The following is a 26,085-nucleotide window of genomic DNA, read 5'->3' on the forward strand; positions in this document are numbered from 1 at the left end:
ATTTAATTTTTTTTTAAGATTTTATTTATTTGACAGAGACAGCCAGCGAGAGAGGGAACACAAGCAGGGGGGAGTGGGAGAGGAAGAAGCAGGCTCCTAGCAGAGGAGCCTGATGTGGGGCTTGATCCCAGAACGCCGGGATCATGCCCTGAGCCGAAGGCAGACGCTTAATGACTGCGCCACCGAGGTGCCCCCTCACTTAGTAATTTTTTTTTTTAAGATTTTATTTATTTATGTGACAGAGAGACAGCCAGCGAGAGAGGGAACACAGCAGGGGAGTGGGAAAGGAAGAAGCAGGCTCCCAGCAGAGGAGCCCGATGTGGGACTCGATCCCATAACGCTGGGATCACGCCCTGAGCCGAAGGCAGATGCTTAACGACTGAGCCACCCAGGTGCCCCCCTCACTTAGTAATTTTAATAATTTATCTGTAGACTCTTGCATTTCTACACCATCGTATCCACAAATAATGATAATTGCATTTATCCCTTTCCAAATTTTACATATAACATTTTGTGCTCCTAATCTCAGAGTACTAGGAAGTATAGTGTGGAATGGAATGTCTACCGCCACCTCCCCCACCCCGCCATCTCAAGGGAAAGCTGTAACCCTTCACTTCCAAGTCTGATGTGGACCGAAGAAGTTTTGTCGGCAAAACTTGTTCAGCTTATGGGAAGTTGTCTTTTGTTTCTGGTTTACTAAGAGTTCTGATCATGAGTGGATTTGGAATTGAAGAAAAATTTCTCTGAATTAAGAGAAATTAATTATTCTTCCTTTGTTTGGCTAAAGGGATACATTACATAGTTTTTTCCCTTTTTAATTGGAGTATTATTAACATGCATGTTGTATTAGTTTCACATGTACCATATAACGATTCAGCAGTTCTATACATTTCTTAGTGCTCATCAAGACAAATGTATTCTTACATAGTTTGATTCTTGCATATAATCTTTCCTCGTATTCCTGGAATACACCTTGACTCATTTGTCTTCTGTTAAAATGTTGGATGGTTCTGATTGGTTTGGAATTTTTGTATCTACATTTACGAATGGGATTGGCCTATCATTCCCCCTTTCTGTGATGTTTTTGTCAGGTTTTAACATCAGCATAATATTGGTCTCAAAACACAAGTTGGGAAGAATCTTTCCTTTTTCAGTTTTCCGCTAGAGTTTGTATGAGATTGGCATTATTTCTTCTTTGTTTGGCAGAATTTACTGGTGAAGTCATATGGGCCTCGCATTTTTTATAAGAAAGGTTTCGATATGAATTCTGTAGTAGTTCTATCTTGTGGCACTTGGCGATAAGTTGTATTTTTCTAGGAATTTGTCTATTTCATGTTCAAGTTCAGTTACTTCCATCAAATTGTTCATAATATGCCCATTTGCCCAATCTTTTTTTTTTTTTTAAGAGGGAGGGCTTACACAAGTGGAGGGCAGGGGCAGAGGGGGAGAGAGAGAATCTCAAGCAGACTCCCTGCTCAGTGTGTAGCCCACCTGGGGCAGGGTTGGGGGGGTGTTGATCTCATGACCCTGAGATCATGACCTGAGCCAAAATCAGAAGTTGGATGCTCAGCTGACTGCAGCACCCAGGTGCCCATTTAATCTTTTTTAACGTTTGCAAGATCTGTAGTGTTACCCTTTATCATTTCTGACGTTGTTTACTTCAAAGGTAAAAAGTTACTTTTACTTTTTTTTCTTGAATATTCTCACCAGAGGTTTTAAAACTTAATTTTAATAGTATTTTTAAAAATAGATTTTATTTATTTGAGAGAGAGGGCACATGCACATGCGCTGGGTGGGCAGAGGCAGAGGGAGAAGCAGGCTCTCCGCTGAGCAGGGAGCCTGATTTGGGATTGGACCCCAGGACCCTGGGATCATGACCTGAGCTGAAGGCAGACGCTTTACCAACTGAGCCACCCAGGCGCCCCCAATTTTAATAGTATTTTCAGAGAACTAAATTTTTAAGTTTTGAGTTTAGTATTTTCACAATCATTTAGTTTGAATTACTTGCTCATTTCCATTCTGATTTTTTTCTCAGAAGAGTATTTCTTGATTTCCAAACATAAGGGATTTTCTGTGTGTGTGTTCGGTATTCAGTGTTAGCTTCAATTGCACTGGGGTCAGAGAATACCATTCGTATGATTTAAGTTCTTCGAAATTTGTTGATGTGGCCCAGCGGTAGTCAACTTTTGAACAGGTGTAGGTGTGCTTAAAAGGAATATATATTCAGAAGTGTTTTGATTTCATTAAAAAAATACTTTCATTAAGACAAATTTGTTAACTAATGCTACTAGATTATATGTTCCGATTGACTCTTGTCTATAAATTACTGAAGTATATTACTTCTCCTACCACGGTTTATTTTTCCTTCTATTTTGTCAGTTTTTATTTTCTGAGGTTGTTACTAGGGAATACTACTTTTTAATGGTTTTATCTTTGTGATGGATTGAACCTTCTACCATTTTAAAATACCCCTCTTTCTCTCTGAAAATGCAGTTTTATTTTAGTGTCTGCTTTGCTTGATATTAATATAGATGAACTGGCTTTCCTTTGGTGTTTGCACAGTGTGTATATTTTGACTTTTTACTTGCAAGTTTGGATTTGTCTCTTGAAGACCGCATACACTAGCAGCAAACACCATTGTGGGAACACCCATGTGAGTGCGTCATTGGGGAAATGCCTGTGAGGGACACGGGGAGGGACAGGGAAAGGGCCGTGGGGAGCCTGGGAGCATTGTCAGCCCGGGGAAGGCGTGACCTGTGGATGGAGGGAAGGAGGGCGTCTGGCGCAGTTTTATGCAGAGTTGTGCATTCGTTACCACAGTTCAGTCTGAAGCCATTTTCGTCATCCTCCGAAGAGTCCTCCCACGTGATTACAGCTGCACCCCGTTTCTACCCCTCACACCAGGCAACCACCAGCCTATGTCACTGGATGGATCTGCACTTTCTGGACATTTAATCCTACCACATGGGGTCTTTTGCGCTGGAGTCTCCGAATACGGTTGGAGGCTCCCCGTGTTGTAGCATCTACTGGGACTCGCTCCGTTTCGGTTACCTGCTTGCAAATGATTGGGCTTTGGGTTATTCCCACTGTTTCACCGTCATGAATCACGTTGCTGCGAACGGCCTCGTGCTGCTTGAACAGCAGTCTTCGCGTGGACACGGTTTCATTGCTCCGGGGTGGGTACCTGGGGCTGGCGTGGGCTCCTCTGCTAACTCCTTGTTTACCATTTTGAGTAGCTGCCAACCTGTTTTCTAAAGTGGAAACTGTTAGAAATTTTACATTTCCATCACTTATTTCCACTGGCAGAGTGTGAGGGTTCCTGTTTCCCCACACCCTCCCCAATACTTGTTCCTGTCTTTGGGATTTCAGCCGTCCTGGTGGCCATGCTGTGGCCTCTCCTTCTGGTTGGGGTTTCGTTTTCCTGACCACTGGTGGCACGGAGCAGTGCTCGGAAGCTTGTCCGAAACATCTGTTCCAGCTGTTCACCAGCTTGTGAGCTCTGTTATCCTCTTACTAATGAGTAATAGTTCTTTGTATATTCTGATATACAGATGAATTTACAGATATTTTCTCCCAGCCTGTAGCTTTTTTTTTTCATTTTCTTGATATCTTTTGAAGAATAAAGATTTTAAATTTTGATGAAGTCTGCTTTACCAAATTTTTCTCATACAGCCCACATTTTGGCATCATATATAAGAAATTTTTGCCTAATGAAAGGTCATGAATTTTTATTCTCATTTATTTACTTACAATCCTTTTCTTTCTTTTTTTTTTTCTTAAGCTCTACACCCAACATGGAGCTCAAACTTGTGACCCTGAGATCAAGAGTCGCTGGCCCTACTGAGTGAGCCAGGTAGGTGCCCCAATTTTGTTCTCTTTTATTTTTTTTTTTTAAAGATTTTTATTTTAGAGCACAAGCGAGTGTGTGTGGTGGGGAGTACCAGAGAGGGAGGGATGGGGGAGAATGTCAAGCCGACTCCGCTCTGGGTGCAGAGTCCAAAGCAGGGCTTGATCTCACAACCTTGAGATCATGACCTAAGTTGAAGCTGAGAGTTGGTCGCTTAACCAACTGAACCACCTACGCGCCCCTTTTGTTCTTTTAAATGTTTTATAATTTACTTCATACCCTTGGCTCTGTGCCACATTTTGAGTGTCTGATGTGAAGCAATGGCCCAAATTCATCTTTTTGCGTGTCCATTACCAACTATCCCAGCACGATTTGTTGGGGATTACTCTCTCCCCAATAAATGGCCTTGGCATCTTGGTTGAAAATCAGCCAGTCATGAAGACAAGGATTCATACTCGATTCTCAATGTTGTTCCATTGACCTAACGTCTATCCTTCTGCCAGTACCACACTGTCTCCATTACTGTAGCTTGATGTTTTGAAAAAAGGAAGAGTAAGTCCTCCCAATTTGCTTACTTAAAAACTCATTTGGACTATTCTAGGTTGTGTTCGTTTCTGTATAAACTTTAGGGTTAGTTTGCCAATTTTCGCAAAGGAGTCGTCTGAAAGTTTGATACTGATTGAACTGTATCTCTAAGATCAGTCTGGGGAGAATTAACATTTTAACACTACTGACGAACATATTCTTTTCCCATAGATCCTCTTTAATTTCCCTCAGTAATATTTTATAGTTTTTGGTGTGTAATTCTGCAGTTCTTCTGTTAAAACTGCTAAGTACTTTATATTCCTGCTATTTTTAATAGAATTATTTTCCTAATTTCTGTTTTGTAGATTTCATTCCTAGAATAGAGAAATACAGTTGGATTTTGTATATTCATCTTGTATTGTTGTGACCTTGCAAACTTCTGCGAGATGTTTTGAGATTTCTTAAGGTTTTCTTTGTCCAGGATTATGTCATCTGAAAATAAAGACAGTTGGACTTTGTACTTCCATTTTTTTAAGATTTTATTCATTTATTTGACAGAGAGAGAGCACACACAAGCAGGGGAGAGCCGCAGAAGGAGAGGGAGCAGCAGGGAGCCTGACGCAGGGCTCGATCCCAGGCCCCTGGGATCATGACCTGAGCCAAAGGCAGATGCCTGACAGACTGAGCCATCCAGGTGCCCCTGGACTTTGTACTTTTCAATCTGGATTCCATGCAGTAGAGTAAGAGAAGCCCCAGAGACCAGCTCTGGGGCAGGTGCAGCATGGAGACCGCGGCAACGGGGGCGTCTATAGAAGGGTCTTAAGAAAGAGGACTGGACAGGGTAGGTTATGGATCACATTTAGCAGGTGCGGTGGGATCTTTGTTCATCCTGATGGTCTAGCCCTACGACTTCCTGTTCCACATTCATAGCGAAAATGTGGCCTATGGATCCTGAGTTTTGCTGCCCAGAGATGGAAGCCATGCTCCTGGCCTCCTCTGCAGCGGGAGAGTCGGGTTTGCACTCAGACACGGTCCAGGGGTCAGAGTAGAGCGGCTGTGGCCTTGGCCGCTGAGCTCCCGCTGCTGCCGCTCTCGGAGCTTGTGGATGCAACTTCACTCCTTCCCTTTTTAAAGTACTGAGCGAGGGCACTCGATTTACAAGACAGAGTCTCACAGGGAACATTTCCAAGCCGCGTGGAAACATCAGAGTACAGAAGGACATGCTCCAGTGTTACGCTGATTTATGTGTGGACTTTTCTCTCTAGAATTTGTAACACGAGGTGCTTCTAGACAAGGAGTAGGAAACAAAGGAGGCTGATTTCCATGATACGTGTTTCTTTGTGGTTTGAACATAGCAAAAACAGTAGGAATAAGGGAGCCGCCCAAGGACCCAGCTGCAGCACAGCTCACGTCGGTGGCCCTGTGCAGGGGGCGGAGGGGGGGAGGCAGGGGTGTGGGTAGAGAGCAGACTGGCAGATGCATGTAGGAGCTCAAACAGGTGATGGGTGTGACAGCAGTCCAGGAGGATGGAGAGGATGAAGGGCTCTGACTCCTGTGAAGGTAAAGCTGAAGACCCGACTGTCCATGGGGGGGCGTGTCAGGGTTCGGATCAGGCCTCCAGCCTCCCGGGGCCAGGGGCTGGCGAAGCAGGCTCCGTAGGGCGGGGATCCGGACCCCAGGCCAGCCGACCTGACCCGACCGAGGACTGGGTCAGGGTGAAGGTCGGGTTCTGAGAGGGGGCCTTCGAGGAGGCTTTGGTGTGGGGGAAGCCGGCTCTGCAGGGAAAATCCTGATGCACGTCCATGGACTATCTCCCTCGTGGCCAGTTTTCAGATAAAGCGCCATAAAATCAAGTCCTAAATGGTAGCGACTGAGCGCTGAAGGGGTACCGCCCATATGTGAGGCACTTCACACACACTGTGGGACTCAGTGCTCACAAGCGCCCTGGAGTTTGGCCTCATTACCCTCTGATCAGGTGATACCAGCAGGACGGGGGCTGCGGGGCACTGAGACGGCTGGTAGAGGCAGCTGGGGCGCAGACTCGGCCTCGAGCCCTACAACAGGGGTAGGACAGGGAATTCAACACTGCGGAAGTTGATCGGAGTCGCTATTTTCTCAAATCTTCCCAAGCTCGCACACACATCTGCACAAAGGAGGGGGCTCCCTCTGTCCCTCGGTCCGCACGGAGTCGGGGCCCCTGCAGAGACGGCCATGGGAGCCGGCACGGGAGGGAGAAATTAAGGGGCGAATCTCCATCTTCTGATCCGAATCAAGTCTGGAAAACAGTACTAGTGGAAATTTCTGCAGAATCTGGTCTCTTCAGACCCTTCGCAAGCAGAATGCCAGGGAAATTCAGTCTGGTCGATCAAAGGCTCTTTCCGTTGTATAAATCTAACACAACACTTGAAGAAAGATAATTTATTTAAGGGAAAGAGCCATAATTACTTAAAATATGAAAACCCCACTTAATAAACTAGTTTCAGGAACAAGAGGACATCTCGTGGCCACTACAGTCACTCTTCACCAAAGGCTGGGAGCGGACTTGTCCTGGCGACTTCTGTCTGACTGGGTCCGGGACAGGAAATGTCTGTTGTCTTCCACGCGGCCATGACCGCGGCTTAAAGGTAGGCGCAGAGCCGCTCCAGCTGCCCGGGGTTTGCGTTACTCAGGAACAGCAGCTCCTTCTTCCCTTCTTCTGTATGAGCTAAAGCAGGGGTGAGACACACACGACCGGCAGTGTGTCTGCAGCATGTGCTCCCCAGAAACTTCTGTGCTGAGGCTACATGCTCCAGATCGTTGAAATGTAATGACCACTCCCGAGAGACCTCACTTCTAGATCCTTTCTCCCAGCAAAGGATTATTTTTTCTGTCTCTAGTCCTCTGTAATCCAGCATCTGTCTCTCCTTCTGTTCCAAAAACATCTTTTGGACTTTGGGACTTTGTCAAATGCCAACCCCCTCAGAAATCTCTGTGCTGTGCCTCCCGGCCCACCATATGCTGCGGCTCTTTCTACTCTTCCCTCTCGTCCTCGAATGACCTCCTCCAACAGCAGCTAGCGCTCTCGCCCAGGGACAGAACCAGCCTGACCCGCAAGGCCGCCACGCTGAAGGCACTCGAGTCCACAGCCCGGGACGGGAGGAGCCTCTCACATGTGAGGCTGGATTCCCAGCCCGAGACTAACATGCGAATTTAGGAAGAGATGCACTGTCTTGAAATACACCCCCCCCTTTCCTAGTGTCTAACTGGCCAGAGAGAAGTCAAGATAAAGGGAGAAGGAGACAAATTGCAGGCTGCTGCCGTGGGAAGAGGAGAGCAAGGCTCTGACTCGATGGGACTCTGAGAACACAAAGCCCCGATGGAAAATTCTATAACCAACCTTTCTCATGTTGAAGCCAACTGTTCTCCAAGTAATACTGAATACAACTTTCAAACTCCTTTGGGCTGTAGTTGGAGACCAGGATGGGAATAAAGGGATCCAAGGCATCGAATCCTTCCTGGAGAAGGAAGAGTATTGTTAAGTGACGAGTCAGCAGAGAGACATAGACACTTTAAAGGTCTTTGCTTTCCTTCTCCTCTGCTCCTCGCTCTCCGGCCACCCGCACTGTACCTGTGAGACATGTAACGCCTGTTGCATTCACAGGTGTGTTTTCTACAGTTCTGATGTCAATAGTCAGCAACCACTTTGACAGTTCAGAAACTCAAAAACAGAAACAAAATCAACAAGGGTGGCGATAAAGACCCATTAAATGGAACATGAACTGAAACAAATGAATCAAACCATATTTCACATTTCAAACAGAACACTGAAGGGACAAGTGACCTGGTTCACTTCTGAACAGAGCACTGGTACGAAAGACCCCACCAAGAAAGACGACAACCGCGCCACACAAATACTGAGCCCTCGTCCGCAGTGTCATTTTCACAGAGCCCAGGCCTGGCAGCTGTGGACCGAGTCTCGCTGGAAGCCCAGGTGGCACTCCGGGGAAGCCAGCTGAGGGAGGAGGGCGCCGTCCTTCCCGATGGAGACAAGGCTCACACACACAGGGAAGGGGCAGAGGTGAGGCTGCACTGCTGGCCGGTGTTGGTCTGAACTCACGGGTTTTTCACAGAAATCGGGGAACAGAGATGGGGGGGGTGTATGTGTAGACATGTATGCACACAGCACATGTATGTGCGTGCATGCAGGCGTGAATATCGCATCCGTCTGTTCTCAGGCTGCACTGGGAGGCCTGGAGGAAGGGACACCCCAGCCACAGTAAGTACACCTAGCACTCGGGTCTTGGAATCTAAACTCCAGCCCGGGCTCAAGAGGTGGGGAATTTGGTTTCACCTCTTGAAGAAGGGAGCATATTTTAAACACTGTTTTTTAAATGATTTTATTTATTTATTTTACAGAGAGCACGAGTGAGCAAGCACACAAGCAGGGGGAGCAGCAGAGGGAGAGAGAGAAGCAGGCTCCCTGGACGCTGGGATCATGACCTGAGCTGAAGGCAGAAGCTTCACTGACTGAGCCACCCAGGCGCCCCTAAACATTTTTTTTTTAAAGTAGGCTCCAGGGACATCTGGGAGCCTCCTTCTCCCTCTGCCTGATGCCCCTACTGCTTGTGCTCTGTCAAATAAAATCTTTTTTAAAAATAAAAATAAATAAAAGTAGGCTCCACACCCAAGGTGGAGTTTGACCTCATGACCCTGAGATCAAGAGTCGCACACTCTACCCACTGAGCACCCCCCCCCCCCCCCCCCCCCCGGNCGCCCCGACCTGGGATCTACATACCATTCTCTACAGTGAACCAGGGCTGCCTGCGGAGTGGTTGATTCTAGGCCTGGGGCATGGAAAGTATAAGATGAGTGTGGAACATCTGTATTCTTGCCAAAAAGTAAAGCAGGGGCTCAAGAATGATGGGGGCATGTGAAAAGGACACAGAAGCCAGTTCGAAGGGGCATCTGCTGGCCAAATCTGGAATAATTTAAGCACCAAAATAGAGAATGATAGTAAAGGTTTAGAACTCATGAAAGAGGAGTCTACGTGTCCACATCAAAACCAATAACTGTGTAAGGGGAAGGAAAGTTCTTAAATGTAACAGAAAGCCAACCAACACACGTAGAAGAAATGAGAAAGCTGGAAAATACCATTCTCCAAGGACCACAACTGGGTTTAGGAAGAATCCCAAATGGACACTCAAACCAGTAAGGGACATGTGAGGAGTAGTAACAGGCTAGTTACGCAGCCTCAACGTGAGCGTCCACGGTGACTTCACTGAACCAAGTGTTCTCAGTTCACCCTGGCGGCCGCCGGGAAAGACATCATCAGGAGAAGTCACCAGACAACACACAAAACCACCCGTAACTGGCATGTACTCTTCAAAAACAGGAACAAATATTGAGACAGTAAGAGACAAGGACTGAGGTGCTGTCTCAGAGTGAAGGAGACCAAAGATCCAGGGCAGGCGAAAGGGCCTCTGGAGCCAGGACTGCTCCTGCGGAGGGTACCGGAAGAGCCGGCGAGATCACAGCACATCCTACAGATTCGGTCGCAGAATTCTATTGACGCCGGTTTCCTGATTTGGTAACTGTGCTGTGGTTACGTATTCAGAACGTCTCTGATTTTAGGAGCTACAGACTATTTAAAAACAGGTAGTATGTCTCGGATTACTGCCACATAATTCACAGAAAAAAGTAGATGGGGAGGAGTAAAGCCAATATGGAAAAGCGTTAACTTTTAGGAACCTGGGTAAAGTCATACAGGAATACGATTTTTCTCCAAGTCTATAATTACATTAAAAAAAACCCCAAAAAACAAAAAACCTCTTCAGACAGAGTGACCATCTAAAGGGAACCAGAGTTTCTGATGATCGGACCTTTCCCAGCAGCTCTTGGGGCAGGTAGGCCTTCCGAGGTTTGAAGAGGGACCCAGTCTGGCTCAGTGTCAATACGATGGCGCCTCCGTGCTGAAAGAGGACAAAAGGCCGAGTGAGAAAGAGGTGGAAAACATAGAAAAATGCATCTTTTTTTTTTTTTTAAAGATTTTATTTATTTATTTGACAGAGAGAGAGACAGCCAGCCAGAGAGGGAACACAAGCAGGGGGAGTGGGAGAGGAAGAAGCAGGCTCATAGTGGAGGAGCCTGATGTGGGGCTCGATCCCATAACGCTGGGATCACGCCCTGAGCCGAAGGCAGACGACGCTCAACCACTGTGCCACCCAGGCACCCCGAAAAATGCATCTTAGTCATCAGTACATTTTTAGTACAGGTAAATGGCAACTGGACAGGTTGTTAGTTCTGGATTTGGCTCTGACCACAAACCTTTCCAAACCTTTTCCAAAGTAGGTAAGATACAAAAATGCTGAACAACTGCCAAGTAAAACTGTGCCAATACTTAAATATGAGGGCTGTTTCCCCATCAAGTGGAAAGATTAGAAACCAAATATATAGACTTTACTTTTAAGGATTTTATTTATTTGAGAGAGCGCGTGCGCACAAGTGCGGAGGGGGCAGGGAGAGGGAGCCGAAGGAGGCACCCGGGCATCCCTAATAGAAAGACTAAACTCTGGCAGTTATGGGAATTAAATGAGACAGAAGAACTTTCTGTCCCTAAACTCAGGACTGGTGAGTTGCGGGCGTCCCGGATACTCACCCAGTCGTTTCTCACCATCTTCCTCAGGCTGTGCACCAGCGCCAGCTCCTCGGGGGCCACCTGCACGCCGCCACACAGGAGGAGGGACAGAGGGCAGGACAAGCTTCGCTTGGACGCTCTCCCGGCACAAACGACTGGCAACAACTAGGACACCCTGCGCTGCTACGTGAGCTCGGTGGCTGCCAGCCTGGGGCCCTCCCCCCCGCGCCCCCCACCCGGTTTCTGATGCAAACCCTTCCCCATGCTGTTGCTGTCTTGTGCTGTGGCTGCCACACGACAGAGACCAGTCACCCAGCCTCTGAAAATGCAGGGGCAAGAAAAATGGACAAAATGCAGCTTCCGCTGTGGGGCTCATTTCCAAATACCCGCGTCTCTGCCGGTGCCGCTTCTGCCCTACATCTTATTGCACGCGCTCCGTGGGCAAGTGCATCTGCATGTCGCAGCCCACACGTGGCGGCACCAGAGGTGGGAGCGACCGGAGAAACTCAGTTTTCCTACCGGGCTCTTATCTTCTCTCTTCAGCGTGGTCCTTCCCCAGAGAGCATTGACTCCATCCACCGCCACCAGGAGTCGGAACGCACCCAGGCGACTCTGACTCTTGAGCTCTTTAAGAACAATCCCGACGGCATCTGTGGCATTCCTCACGCGTGTCAGGCCCTGCGGGGAAGAGAGGCAGGGGCTTGCGGGCCCAGAAGAGGCCTCCTCTGGAATGACCATACTCATGCAGTTTATTTTTTTATTTTTAAAGATTTTATTTATTTATTTGACAGAGCACACAAGCAGGAGGAGCAGCCGGCAGAGGAGACGCAGGCTCCCCTGGAGCAGGTGCCTGATGTGGGGCTTGATCCCAGGACCCCAGGACCATGGCCTGAACGGAAGGCAGACACTTAACCATCTAAGCCCCCCAGGCGCCCCCCAGTGTCTTTTATATACCTGTTCAACCACTTCTCCCAGAGGACGGCCTTTCTCAGTGCTCTCTCGCTTATTCCAGACGTACTTCTCCTGAACTTTTATCTAAAAACAAAAATAAAAACCAAAGAAAGGCTATTTAGCTTAAAGATGAATTCATCCCTAGCTGAGAAGGTAGGGGGATAAGGTTGTTAGTTTTAATCTGTTTTTCAAGCCACGTAAGAGACTCCAGTACAGAGGTGAATGCTTTCTAGCCCTTTTCTGCCTACAGTGTAAGAACACAACCCATAAGGTATTCTGACTACAGAGGTCCGAGGTGAGGCCTTGGCATCCACATTTATAAGCTCCTAGGCGACTCTGATTTATACCCAGAGCTGAAACCTCCTGACTGAGAGACTGTATCCAAGAATCGCCGGACCAAAGAATAATTTTCCCAGTACGTGTCTGGTTCCATGAAAGACCTTATCTGGAGGCAATGTGCTTTAGAGGATCTGGGGCTGTAGCTCCGCACAGGTCAGTGGATCCACCTGGACTGGACTTTGCTCCCGAAAACCTCTCGCTGCTTTGGGGGTGGCTTGTGCTGCGGCTTTAGTTCACACAGAGGGGCAGGTTCCAGGTGGCGACTCGCTGTGCGTAAGGCACAGGAGAGAAGCACAGAATGGCCATGGTCTCCCGTGCTCCAGGCACAAAGATCAAGTCTATTTAAAGACCAGCCAGCATCACACTTGTGGAAGTCTAGTCACCTGACTCAAGAAACGCTCATTCACAGTTTTGAAATTCTTCAGCCAGCTCGAAGCCTCCATAGGCTGATCAAAGCGCTGCTTGTTGTAGGTAGACTGCAGAAGATCCCGGCAGTTTTTCACCCAAAGATGAGCTAAAAAAACAAGGAGGGAAACCAGGCAGGAACTGACTGTATTCAACTCAAAATACTTTGTGCCTCTTTACATTACGGGAACGACGTCAGCTTCCCATAGACAACCGACTCTGGAACAACAGGGGGCGAGGGACACTGACCCCCCCTTACTGAACCGCTAGTAGTCTCTTGCTGGCCGGAGGCCTCACTGACGGCACCGTCGGTGCGCAGATACCCCGTATGCTCAACATACAGGTTCTACGTGGTATTCTTACAGTGGAGCGAGCGAGAGGAGCGAAAACATGGCTCAGATCATAAGGATGAGAAGATACAAGTAGGGCACACTGTTTACTGAGAGACCTGTGCATGTAAGAGGACAGGCACCGTTCAAGAGTCAGCTCTGTATGTCGTAAAGCCTTCTTGCTCCAGAGGCTTACAGGTCTGCTTGGTGCGTCTGACTTTACACACAGCAGTACCATCAGTACCCGGGGCACAACAAGTAGCTGAAAGATCACCGTAGCTTCCTGGCAGTTTGTATTTTTAATTTAATTTTTAAAAAGATTTTATTTATTTGAGAGAGAGAAAGAACGACCAGGGGGAGAGGGAGAAGCAGACTCCCTGCTGAGCGAGGAGCCCGATGCGGGACTCGATCCCAGGATCCCGGGATCACGACCTGAGCCGAAGGCAGACGCTTAATGACTGAGCCACCCAGGCGCCCCTAAAAATACTTCATTCTGCTCATCAAAAGGCTCTGAAAGGTTTTCACTGCACTTCTCTTGTTGCGCTTGTTGACTTCACCATGCAGCCCGCTCATGATGACAGTGAAGTCAGGATGGGTGAGCTCTGCCCGGCCTTTCCCGGAGCCGCCGCAGCCCCGAAGCCAGCGCCAGAACAGTGAGGAGAGGGCGTTCTTACCATCTGGAATGTGCAGAATCAGCCAGTCCTGTTTGGCACAGAAATGAATAACATGGCAAAGACTGAGGGTTTTTCCTGTCCCCTTCTCCCCATCTAAAGCACCTGTGGTTAAAGAAAACATCACCAGAAGGGACACCTGGCATGTCAGCAAATGGCCCCTTTCCGTCTCCTCCTTCCCCTCATTGGCTCAAGACGGCACTGGCAGGCAGCAAAGGATACAGAGAACATACCGCACAGCCGGGTGAGCAAAATTGGTGTTTTTCAGGTAACGGAGGAGCTCTAGGGCCGGCCTCCTCACCATCAGGCAAGCTTCATTGAACGTCCTCACCTGGGAAGGAGGGCAGCGATGGGGTGTGAGGCACTGAGCCTAACAGGCAACCAGAGCGCCCAGCTGCACACTCGTTACCTGTCCACCCAGGAGAGGCTGGACACCTATCCACAGAATTCAGCGAACACCAAGTAACACAACAGTCACCTTCCGATTATTCCTTTTTTTTTTTTATTTTAATGTTTTCCTATTATTTCTGTTAGTGAAGCTGAGAGGCTACACAAGTAAACAGAAATCTACGAATAATCTACAGCCGTCTTGTCTCACAGCTACGTAAACCACTTAGGATTTACATATTAAAAGAACGTAAAATGCTTAACAAAGTATCTGATACATGGTAAGTACTGAATAAATGTTAATTCTTTTAAATCTATTTTTGGCTAATTCTTGTATCTGAACTTTTCTCCAGAAATAAATACACGGCGGCTCAGGAGCAGGTGTGACCAGGGGCCCCACGGCCCAGAGGCCACACTGGACACCAGAGAACTGACACAAAAGGTTCAATCCCTTTTCGTCACCAGGAATACTTTGGTGGAAAAATCTGGGAAGCACTGATATGCGTGACAGTAATTTGCAGATAAAGTATTTAATAATGTCTTTTAATAAGAACAAATATCTAACAAGTACTATTCACAAGTAGATAAGGATTAAAATGGTGTTGGTATTTTCTTCTTTAACGATTTGACAGTGCACAAGCTGGGGGTGGGCATAGGGGTGGGGGGGACAGAAGGGGAGGGAGAGACTGGTCCTCAAGCAGAGTCCTGGCTGAGGGCTAAGCCCAACTTGGGGCTTGATCCCACAACCCTGAGATCATGACCTGCGCCGAAACCAAGAGTCGGAGGCTCAACCGACTGAGCCATCGAGACACCCCAAAACTGTTGGTAACTTTAAAGAAATCCTAACCGCACAACTGGATTGGAGGACTTGACAGGCAAGTTCAAAGTTAATGGAAAGTGAAACCTTCAAAAACATGATACAGATATTAAAACAGAAATGCCATATTAGGCAATAGGACAGTGCTAAAATACACAAACAATGGGGAGGGAGTTGGCCTTCACATAAATGGAAATTATGGAAAGAATGTATGAGTAATACCCTCCGAAGCCCTGTGCTCAGGCCGGTCTGAAAGCAACCGGAGACGGTTGCGGCGCCGAAGCTTGACGCTGTGCTGCAAATTCATCGGTTTAAGCTGTACTACACAGGATTTCTGCCGGCTGTGTCCTATTTCCAAATTCAAGTCGTCCCCCCCAACCCCCCGCCCACCAATTAACAGTCTTGATGACCGGGCTATTCGTGTCCAGAATTAGCTCCCTTACTGGTGTCTCATCTAGTCTCTTGAAATAAAAGACACTGGAGGAATGCCATCCTCTGGCTCAGAAGCTAAGTCACCCGCACAGTCAGGACGGCCGTCTCAGCAAGAGGCACAATCTGAGGCTGGAAGTAGTTCAGCAGGAGGGGGTCCGGAGAACTACTGATGCCGACAAACCACGCCTGCAGTCAATCACGAATTTTCTTAATGGCTATAAAGCAACCCAAGATTACATGTCTGGGTTAAAGTTATAGCCACAAAACTACATTTTCTGAAAATCCAGGAGAATGAAGAACTACAATGCATCTGATCCAAGTATCACTCCTGTTTAACTCAGGAATAGATCGTGATTTTGTTTTTCTACAGCATGCTAATTATTTTCATGATATTTTGCTAAGGCAAGTATTAAATGCATTATAAACAATTATTTGAATGCCAAAGGTTCTAGAAATCTGTCAGGTGGGTAACACTAGCAAAGTAGCAGGATACTACTGATCTGAGAATATTCTGCCTGCCTTCAATGGTGAACCACAAGTAAGCACTGACTTAAAGTAATTATAGTAACAGCGCTATTTACGGAAGACAGTCAATAGCTGAATTCATCTCTTTTAGATTCAAATTTCATCTTTTCTGGTTTCCTACTCCTTTAATTCCACCGTCTGCCAGCAACAGCGCGTGCTCTTAGCTCCCTCCGCCCCTGCGGTTTTGAGCACCTGCATGCCGAAGCGAGGGGGCAGGCCGTGGGGGAACGTCGTCCTGAGGTCCTGGAGGGGGATGCAGTAGTGCCGGGCCTCGTGCTGCTCCCCGTGCCTGGCCTAGGAAACAAAAACGCCAACAGCTGCAGCGGGGTCGCAGCCACTTTACAGAAGCGGAAAGGGCCTGCGAGACCGTATTAAGGAAACTTCGTCTCTCAGGGCTGGAAAAGATGTCTTTCATTTTATCTTAGACAGAAAATGCTGGTGGTTGTCCTCGGATGCACCATGTGTCTACAGCGCGGCCGCTGGCCCCACGATGAAGCCAGTTGCTCACCAACGTCAACCCTGACGTGCAGGTCACGATGATTCCTGCCGTCTGGATTCTCCTGTGCTGTGTGTGGGGATGCTTTAGTCATGTGACTAGAGCATCTGCACACCGCTGTTCCCATAGAAACCCCAGAGGAACTGGCGATAAAGGGACTGTGATTGCAAGGAAAGCCAAAACAACTTCAGTGACTTCACTCGTCCGATTTAGTTTATGCTTTTGAAAGCAGGTGAGCGCCACAGATGTCACTGAACCACACCTCCCCGAGCCGCTGTCCTGAGTCACGAGTTACTGCTTCCCTGACGCACGCTCAATGCCGGTCCATTCACCTTTACGCGGAGACCACACGACCCCTGTCACGGAGGAGAGGCCACCACTGTGCCAGGGAAGGGGAAAACCCGACACTGGATGCTGCTGCAACCCTGGCCTCCGCCGACGCACCTCACCTTCAGTGCTGGTCTCCACCAACCATGCTCGTTGCCCCTCCGGACGCTAGGAAACCCACCCAGAGAGGCGGGAAATAGCACGACGGGCCAATGGGACAACTGGGTTCTCTAGCAGCCCAGCCGCGTATCCTGGGCAAGCTGATTTCTTTAAGGGCTGGCTGATGACGGCCGGCTACCCATTTTGTAAATAAGCTTTTATTTATCTTGTGTGTTTATTTTACTTATACTTGTTTATACATTTATTACTTTTTAAAGCCCCACCCACTTGTTTATGCAGAGCTAAGCAGCTGTGACAGAGACCACTTCGGCTCCTAACCCTAAAATACTATCTGATCTGGAAGAAGAGAAGTCTGCCAAGCTACCCCACAGTAAGATCAGTAACTACCACATTAACTGCTAAGGAATTGACCTACTTCGTGCCCGACGAAATCCTGGGCACAAGTGGCCTTTGGTGGTGGCGGTTAAATCCGGTGTGGACTGGCCCGCCTGAGGTTTATGTTCCCACAGCCTTGGACACGGAGGCGGCTCCACTGGGCTCCAGAATGTGTCCTGGGTGCACGGGCTGACCACAGGCAGATCTGCTGCACTTCTCTGGGTTCAGTTTCCCCGATATGTAAAATGACAGCAACACAAATTTTAAGACCTGAAAAAAATCCACGTACATACTAGCAACTTACCGGGTCACCCTCACTGGTGCAGGAAACGGCTCTGGGGCTCCCATCTGGAACCTGGTTATCCGGGTGAGCAGCAAGGCTTTGTGGGGCCTGGGGCCCCCTGTGCAAAAGACGTCCAGGGTCCAACTATAAAAGAAATCATTTTCATGTTTTGAAATTAGCAAGTTTTTTTTTTAAAGATTTATTTATTTGACAGACAGAGAGCACAACAAGCAGGGGGAGGGGCAGAGGGAGAAGCAGGCTCCCCCCCGAACAGGGAGCCCGATGTGGGGCTCGATCCCAGGCCCCTGGGATCATGACGTGAGCTGAAGGCAGACGCTTAACCAACTGAACCCCCCAGGTGCCCCTGGAATTAGCAGGATTTTTATTTATGCTCGCTACAAAACTGAGGTTTAAGCCCCGTCTACAACAGGGAAACTGTCACTAATATACAGTTTAGTTTTATGTCCAAGGAACCCTCGCTTCTACAGTTCTCTGTGTTCGGTCACGGTGTCCAGCCTCTGAATCTGCTGTAGCCTGCATTGCTCTGGCTGGGCTCTGCCCCACGCGGAAGCACAGCCATCTGCTAGAGACGGTTCAGGAGCCGGGCTCGGCTGCTGGCAGCCTGGAGCGGGCCGCGTCCTCCTGCGCTCTGGCCCACAGTGGTGGACGGTGGCCAGGTGGCAATCGCGGCCACCTCTGTTCCCACAGGACCCATGCAATGTTCCCATATGACAGGTATCATGACATGCCTGCAACCCTTTTCTTGCTGGCTCTGCCCTGGAATAAAGACTCTGATTAAGGACATGGAACGAGGGAGCCTCCAGCTAAGTGAGAGAAACTGCTGAACAGGCAGCTCAGTAAGCCTCACATGGGAACCCCTGAACTGAGGGCTCGTGGTGCAGGATTTCAGGAGACAAAGCCGAGAAAATGCTACCTGGGGGGCGCCTGGGTGGCACAGCGGTTAAGCGTCTGCCTTCGGCTCAGGGCGTGATCCCGGCGTTATGGGATCGAGCCCCACATCAGGCTCCTCCGCTATGAGCCTGCTTCTTCCTCTCCCACTCCCCCTGCTTGTGTTCCCTTTCTCGCTGGCTGTCTCTCTCTGTGTCAAATAAATAAATAAAATCTTAAAAAAAAACAAAAACAACTTAAATGGGTATAATTCTTATGAGCAAAAGAACTGTTTAAACGTTAAAATCAACATGCTGACACGGCACCCCAATGTGGTGGACTGTCACCCCAAACCATCTTGGAAGTGTAGCAACAGCAAGAATGAAATGGAACATCTATGACACCCGGGGCATCTGAGTGGCTCAGTTGGTTAAGCGTCTGCCTTCGGCTCAGGTCATGATCCCAGGGTCCTGGGATCGAGCCCTGCATCTGGCTCGGTGCTCGGCGGGGAGCCTGCTTCTCCCTCTGCCTGCTGCACTCTCTCTCTCTGGCACATAAATAAATTAAAAAAAAAAAATCTTAAAAAAGAACAAAAGAACATCCACAACCCCCACAGCTGCACTGGTCGTGCCGAGCTGACGAGAGCCCGGGGTCTGAAAGCAAGGCCCGGAGCTGCCGCATCTACCAGAGACAAAGCATCAGGTCTTTACAAAAAAAGTAGCAATATTCAAGGGCCACAAGGTGGTGGTATTTCTACACGAATCCTATGATTTTTTTTTTTTTTTTAAGTTGAACGCTTTTTGCAGCAAATTAAGACCCAGCAAAATGGATTCCCTACTTCTTACAATGTTACATATGGCATCACCCAGACAGTCTTGTGTTTCCGGGGAAAACCACCATGTGTATGGTCGCCTCTGCACAGCTCCGGAATGAAAACCAGGCAGTTCCCAAAAGAACAGCATTCATGACCCCCATCAAGGTCACTTTAAATCGATCTACAGAAAGCACAAAATTCTTCTCACAGACTCCTTGCTGCGGTTTGGAGTCAGGCTGCTCCCGTCTGCCGTTAAGGATAGATTTTAGCCTTTCAATGTGAATAGTTGAGGCCCGAGTCTTTCCCTCTGTTGATCCTTGCTCTTTTTTCATTTTATTTCCTAATAATAGGTTATTTTACCTCTACAAGTTTTATCATGAACCCCTGGGAAAAAGAGGAGTCCTACGGAAGGAAAGCCTCCTCCAGGCTGTCTAATCTGTTGCAAAGGATGAGATGGAAGTGATGGAGCCTTGCTGGGTTCTCGCCCTTCGGGATTTGAGTCTGGGGTGCTCTCTGCAGGCCCCGCTAAGCCAGGGTACCCGGTGCTGGGACAGCACTGACTCCACTACTGGCTTCTGACGTCCTGGAGAACAAGGACCATGAGATGGCACAAAGCACAGCCCTGGAGGCCACAGGCACTGAGACGGCCTGCGCTCTGCAAACCTCACAGAATGCTCCCGCATTCTTAGCCTTGCCAATCCTCAGTTTCTGTATCTGCGAAACAAAGATATTTCCCACTTCCTGGGCTCGTCATAAAGATTTAAAGAGATAAGGCACTTAGCACTGCACCTGGCACATAACGAAGCCCAACAAATCATAACCATTAATGTGAAATGAGTCACCTTAGAATCCTGAGCACCTGCCCCATGGTAGGTACTGAGAACATATCTGGCTCAGTGCATGAAGGAGAACAGCACGAGGGTCGTTTCTATATAGGATTTTATTATTTTATTCAACTATCAGATGATAGAAGTCTAAAGAAGCAACTTATTCTCTTAAATACTTGATTAAGGGAGGACAGTCATTAATCCAACTGGATAATAAAAGTTAATAAAGATAAGTGCAATCCAGCATATTTAGCTCTTTCTTTCTTTTTTAAGATTTTATTTATTTGACACATGGAGAGAGCGAGAGAGGGAAGCAGGCTTCCCGCTGGGCAGGGAGCCCAATGTGGGGCTCGATCCCAAGACCCTGGGGTCATGACCTGAGCCGAAGGCAGACGCTTCACCGACTGAGCCACCCAGGCGCCCCAGCTATTTCTTTTTGAGATGTTAACTCTCCAATAATGGTGCGTCCCCAAGCACTGCTGCTGTACTGACGGCGGAGGAGCGGGGCTGTGGCTGCCCCGTGAAGTGCAGCAGTAAATTAAAGCACTCGGCAGCAGAGGCTCCCAGAGCACCTTATTCTGGTTACAGTGAGTCCGTCTAGAAACAAGAATTCCGCCTAAAGACAGTCTGCACAAAGCTGTGAGGTCAGCCAGGACTCACCTGCCGGGCCCCGGAGACAAGCCTGGTCATCCTTTTCAGCATCCTGGCTGTGATCTCAAGCGAAGTGAAGAGGTAAGCTGCAACCAGGCCGCAGATCGGCACGACGGACTCCTACCTAGAGTACATGCAGAATGCCCACAAATTGACAAAAAAAAAAAAGCAGAAAACATAAGTAGGACGTTTCATGGAACAGGAAACAAATGGCTAGTAAACCCATGAAAAGATTTTCATCCTCATTACAAGTCAGGGAACTGATGAGACACCATTCAGACACCGTGTTCGGAAAAATGAGAAAGACCACAGGAAATGTGCCAGAGGCCATATGGTGTGGGGGGCACTGTCGGGGGGCAAGGGTGGACACTGTTGGGGGGGGCACTGTCAGGGGAAGAACTGTCGGGGGGACACTGTCGGGAGGACACTGTCAGGGGTGGGGGTACAATCATTGTGGAAAACACATCTGGCATTATCTTACAGAGTTGAAAATGTACAGGTCTATGGCCCATGTATTCTACTCCTTGGTATTTATTCTGGAAAAACACATGTGCACTGGGAAGTATGTATAACACTCTTCACTATAGAGTCTGAATAATCAAAAACGATAAAAAGCCCAAATACCCATTGACAGAGGACTGGATAAACAGATATGGTCATACAATGAAACACCACTCAGGAAATAAAAGAATCGACTGCAGTTACATGCAGGACATGGATGCAAACTAATACTGTGTGAGAACTATTATATACAGCATGATTCATTTATGTAAAATTCAAAAATGTAAAACCTAATTCACTCACTGGGGGATGTACATATATGGAATAAAACCGAAGGAGAAAGGCAGAAGGATAAGCATGTGTGGAACGGGGCTTCCTCTCCGAGGAGGTGAGGGGCAAGGCTGGGCAGGGTGCACAGCGGGACTGGGAATGCACTATTTCTAATGCTGGGTAATGAGCACAGGAGTTTTATTTTACTAATTTTGTATTATGTGTGTTATACATATTCATTTGTGTGTTGCAAATATTTCATAAAAAAACCCCTAATCTCTTAAGAGCTAAAAGATGTTTAAAATACTTAAGTGCAACTCTCAATACTCAGTAGTGGTAACATAGCTAAGTCTGATCTCCAGGTAATTATTTGCTTCATTTTGGCTCATCACTTTCACCTCTCTTACACCCAAAATCTTTCACGCACCCGCAGTAACAGAGGTGCCCCATTTCTTCAACAGTCACCGAGCACCTGCTGTCAGGCCCCGTGAAGAAGCGGTAAATGGAGCTGCTACAGTCCCTACCACGGGAGCTCACCAGTAGGCAAGAGGCTTGACACGAGTCCTTTGAATTCCATCTCCGTTTAGTTTCCAAGTGTTCTTTTTTTTTTTTTTAAAGATTTTATTTATTTATTTGACAGAGATATAGACAGCCAGCGAGAGAGGGAACACAAGCAGGGGGAGTGGGAGAGGAAGAAGCAGGCTCACAGCGGAGGAGCCTGATGTGGGGCTCGATCCCATAACGCCGGGATCACGCCCTGAGCCAAAGGCAGACGCTTAACCGCTGTGCCACCCAGGCGCCCCTCCAAGTGTACTTTTTAATGAAGATGTCAATGCATTCCTCAATTCAGTCATTCAAGGCATGTGCTTCCTTCCCCATGCCCACACTCCACACGACAGACAGTGGTCCACCAGACTGACCCGGCTCACCTCCACCTGTGGCACCCCAGGCCCCCGTGCTGTGCTGGAAAGCCACAGGTCTCAAGCAGCAGTTCCCAAAATGAGTTTGGGTGACGGCTAACTAGTCCTAAAATGCACCACCGCTCTATGGCTGAGAAATTTGAGAAATTCAAATTTGTTGAATAATAACACATGTTAGATATTTAAAGTCTTTGAGAAACACTGAAGTTACTTCATTTTAACCCAAATTCACTTGGTCTTTGAATCCTTGGAACCCCATCGTTGCAAAATCCTATGAATACCATCGTCCTGGATGCTAGTGGAGTAAGGAGGTGGCTCTGAGCATGTGCCCGGGGCCTGGAGATGAAGTCCTATTACCCCACAGGCAGAGGGGAGGTCCCGTGTTCCCTGCCCACTATCTGCTTGCCTTCACTCTGCCCTCCACCGTCTCCACAGCTGTCCCACACAGCCCAGCACCCCCTGCCGCCAGCCAGGTCCGCAGACAAGAGCTAACGGGCAGGCGGGGACTGCTGTCCTCAGCAAGGCCTGCCCACCCGCTGCTCTCGGAACAGCTGTCTGGGAACCCGGCCTTTATGAGTCCCCAACAGCCCGAGAGTGGGTCACTGGGTCTGAACTATTCATACAAACAGCACGGCTTGGGTTGGATACCTGCTTTCCCTCTTAAGAGTCAGGCATCTCAGTACCCGCCAGGCAAATGACGACTACGTGGCCAGCCCCAAACTCCAGGCGCTGAGACTCCCCGGAGACTGTTTCCCCAGCCGGCACCATTTCATGTGTGTTGTCACAACTTGCTGCTGACGTCATTGTGTCCTGTGTGACTCTAGTGGGAAAGGGCTCTTAAAGCTCGTGCCTGCTTTCCTCCACTTTGCCCGATGTGCCTTCCTTTTGCTGACCTGGCACCGTACCCTTTCCCTGTAATAAATCACAGCCCTAAGTATGACTACGTGCTGACTTCCAAGTCCTCCTAAGGAAACAGATGCTGGGAGTGGTCTTGGCAACTGATGACACAACCACCTGCTGTCCAATACCACCCAGCATCCATCACCGCCTGGTACCCAACACCACCTGGCACTGACCACCACCTGGCGCCCAGCACCACCCAATACCCATCTCTAACCAGCTCAATTTTCTTAACCTTGGCTCTTCTCAACCCTCCCCTACTTAAACCACCTCAGCTCCCTGCCTCCAGCACTTCTCCCACCCATGACAGGTACCTGCCACCCCAATTCTGACCCTCCACATCAGCTCATTTCCAACCAGCCCTAAGCCCTCCACTCAACCTCAACTTTCCCTACTCCAAAACTACTTATGACCCCAATGTGACCCCACCAATGTCTGGCCCACCGAACCCTGCTTCCCCAATCTTCCCAATGCATCCTAGTACAGACAGCTGTGGGCTATAGCTTTGAAGGGGGGATGGGTCCTGGAGAGAAAAAAAGCAGATGACATGGTCCTGAGGTCAAGTCTTCCCATAGATGTGCCTGTGGTCATTGGGGCCATTACTCTGGCCATGTTTTGGACATTACGGGAAATGCTGGTCAGGAAAATGTGATCGGCTCTCCATCCCAGGACACTACCATCTTGTATCCATATTACAATTGGTCTACCAGCTTCCAGCCATGAGCTTCTCCAATCCATTCCCCACGGCTTTTTTAAGGTAAAGGCTTCACAAACAGGGAGACACGTGCAAATAATAGAAGTTACTTTAGGGGTGCCTGGGTGGCACAGCTGGCTGAGTGTCTGACTCTTGGTTTTGGCTCAGGTCGCAATCTCATGGTGGTGAAATCAAGCGCCTGTCTGCTTGAGATTCTCTCTTCCTGTCCCTCTGCCCCTCCTGCTTATGCATGTGCTCGCACGCTCTCTCTCAAATAAACATTAAAAAAAAAAAAAAAGAATAATGGAAATTACTTTAAAAACAAAGGGGGTGGGGGGGAATCTTAAAAGTTTGATCTCAAAGCAAACAACCTGGACTAAACCAAGTTTTCTTTGTCTTTTAAAATACCCATTTGCAGAAGAAATCTTATTGACGGGCCACATGTAAGCAGAAGAGAGGAATATTCGCTCATTCTACTTTCTAGGGTGCGTACAAATCAGGGCAGTGCAAGATAAAGGCTCACAGCCACTAGTGCTATGAAAACTCGGAGGACTGATTTCTCCTTTCAGGTTTTTCATGTCCTTTGCAGGAGCACAGGTTAGGTATGGGGACAGAGCTCCTGTGAGAACAGACTAACGGTTCAAGGTGGAAAGAACGTGGGGACAGACAGTGGCAACGGCTGCACAATAACATGGGTGTGACATCACGGAACTGCACACTTCAAAATTACGGCGAATTTTACGTTCCGCATATTTTACCACACACAGTACAGATGACTGATGGAAAAAATCAAAGATAAATTGTCCACTTCTCTCCCAAAACAGAAGAGTCCTCTCTCCGATCCCATGCTTTGTTTTAAATATGGATAAAACGAACAAATCCCCGAGATGAATCACTTCCTTAGTGTCCGAGGCACCCGAAGCACCGGGGGCCCCTGGAAGGCTACTCGCTCACCTCTGTACTTGAAGTTTTGCCACTGCTCCGATGAAGGTGTTAGCTAGTGTTAGAGGCCTCTTTCTCTCTAAAATAAGTCTCCTCACATAGGAAGCTCAAATGCATACTGAGAAGGAAGTTGGAAAAGGCCGCACCAGATCTAGAAAGGTCTCCCAAAGACTATATGTTAAGACTAAGACTTCCGGGATCACAAAGTTCTGTTTGTTCATTTTTTAAATTTAACTTGTTCTGTTGAAGTCACTGCAGAGCCACAGGCAGTTGAAAGAAAAACCCCCGCGGAGCCTTTCCCCAGGGCTCCCCCGTGGTCGCAAGATGCACGGCGACAGCACTCGATCATCGCCCGGACACGGACATCCACAGAGCTCGCGTGCAGGACACGTCCATCACCTCAAGGATCCTTCATGTTGTCCTTTCCGGGTCTCCCCCTCCTTAACCCCTGATGACCACTCATCTGTTCTCCATTCCTGTGATTTTGTCATTTCAAGGATGTTCTCTGAATGAAATCCCACGGTACATAGTCTTTTGATACTGGCTTTTTCCACTCACCATAATTTTCTGGACGGTCCCCCAGGCTGTGTCATATGCATTGAGAGCTGTTCCTTTAATCCTGAACACTGGGCCACAGTAAGGATGTGTGTTTGTTTAACTAGTCATCAAGTGAAGACCCATGCGTTGTCTCCAGCTTTTGCTATAATGGACAGAACTGCTAGGAACAGGCTTTTATGCAGAGAGACTCAAAGGCTCTGAAGGTTAAGATGATCTAGCTCGAGAACTGAGCTCTTCGGAACCAGTGCAGGACTGAGTTAGTGCTACCATGATCTGATAATAATCACGACTTTTTAGAAATAGGTTCTGTATTAAGCAATTTATAGGCATCATCTCACAACCACCATATTAAGTAGACATTATTATACCCAGGTGAAAAGGGACAGATACCCTAGATGACTTGTTGAAAGTGGCAGCCTTTCCTGTTAGTCACTGTGCATCATATATGGTCCATCTTCGAGTGCCTGGACATGTCCAGTCAGGGGGAACTCGAAGGCAGGCCACCTGATTTTCAGACAGCTTTTCTGGAAAATCCTTTCACAATCTGAGCTGAAATGTCTCCCTGCAGCTTCCATTCACTGTCCCAGTCCTTCTCTTAGGTTTTACAAGCCATTTTCCACATGATGAACTGAAGGTAGTTTTGTGTACTGTTTTTTCCTTTTCTGGCTAAATGCCTAC

General features: G+C 48.1%; 1 protein-coding gene and 1 long non-coding RNA gene across 4 annotated transcripts in view; one reads left to right on the forward strand and one right to left on the reverse strand.

Moving 5' to 3' along the window:
• The first annotated feature begins 1,897 nt into the window (after positions 1–1,897).
• Positions 1,898–8,807, forward strand: LOC117803499. Its single transcript, XR_004627459.1, has 3 exons — positions 1,898–3,176; positions 3,782–3,853; positions 8,768–8,807. It is a non-coding gene; the product is annotated as an uncharacterized LOC117803499 (long non-coding RNA).
• Positions 5,691–26,085, reverse strand: part of DAP3 (death associated protein 3) — a 34,294-nt gene continuing 13,899 nt past the window's right edge. For 2 of the 3 annotated variants that reach the window (XM_034667481.1, XM_002928281.4), the window contains 12 exons: positions 20,632–20,746; positions 17,464–17,586; positions 16,034–16,135; positions 13,903–14,011; positions 13,684–13,776; positions 12,659–12,789; positions 11,940–12,020; positions 11,505–11,663; positions 11,007–11,066; positions 10,231–10,320; positions 7,749–7,866; positions 5,691–7,076 (listed from right to left, as the gene is read on the reverse strand). In XM_034667481.1, coding sequence (XP_034523372.1) covers positions 6,991–7,076; positions 7,749–7,866; positions 10,231–10,320; positions 11,007–11,066; positions 11,505–11,663; positions 11,940–12,020; positions 12,659–12,789; positions 13,684–13,776; positions 13,903–14,011; positions 16,034–16,135; positions 17,464–17,586; positions 20,632–20,673 — 1,194 coding nt within the window. In that variant the 5' untranslated portion in view covers positions 20,674–20,746 and the 3' untranslated portion in view covers positions 5,691–6,990. The remainder of the gene's footprint in view (positions 7,077–7,748; positions 7,867–10,230; positions 10,321–11,006; positions 11,067–11,504; positions 11,664–11,939; positions 12,021–12,658; positions 12,790–13,683; positions 13,777–13,902; positions 14,012–16,033; positions 16,136–17,463; positions 17,587–20,631; positions 20,747–26,085) is intronic. The other variant, XM_034667482.1, reaches the window with a different exon arrangement.

This window comes from Ailuropoda melanoleuca, chromosome 8, assembly GCF_002007445.2.
Source record: "Ailuropoda melanoleuca isolate Jingjing chromosome 8, ASM200744v2, whole genome shotgun sequence".
NCBI lineage: Eukaryota > Metazoa > Chordata > Mammalia > Carnivora > Ursidae > Ailuropoda > Ailuropoda melanoleuca.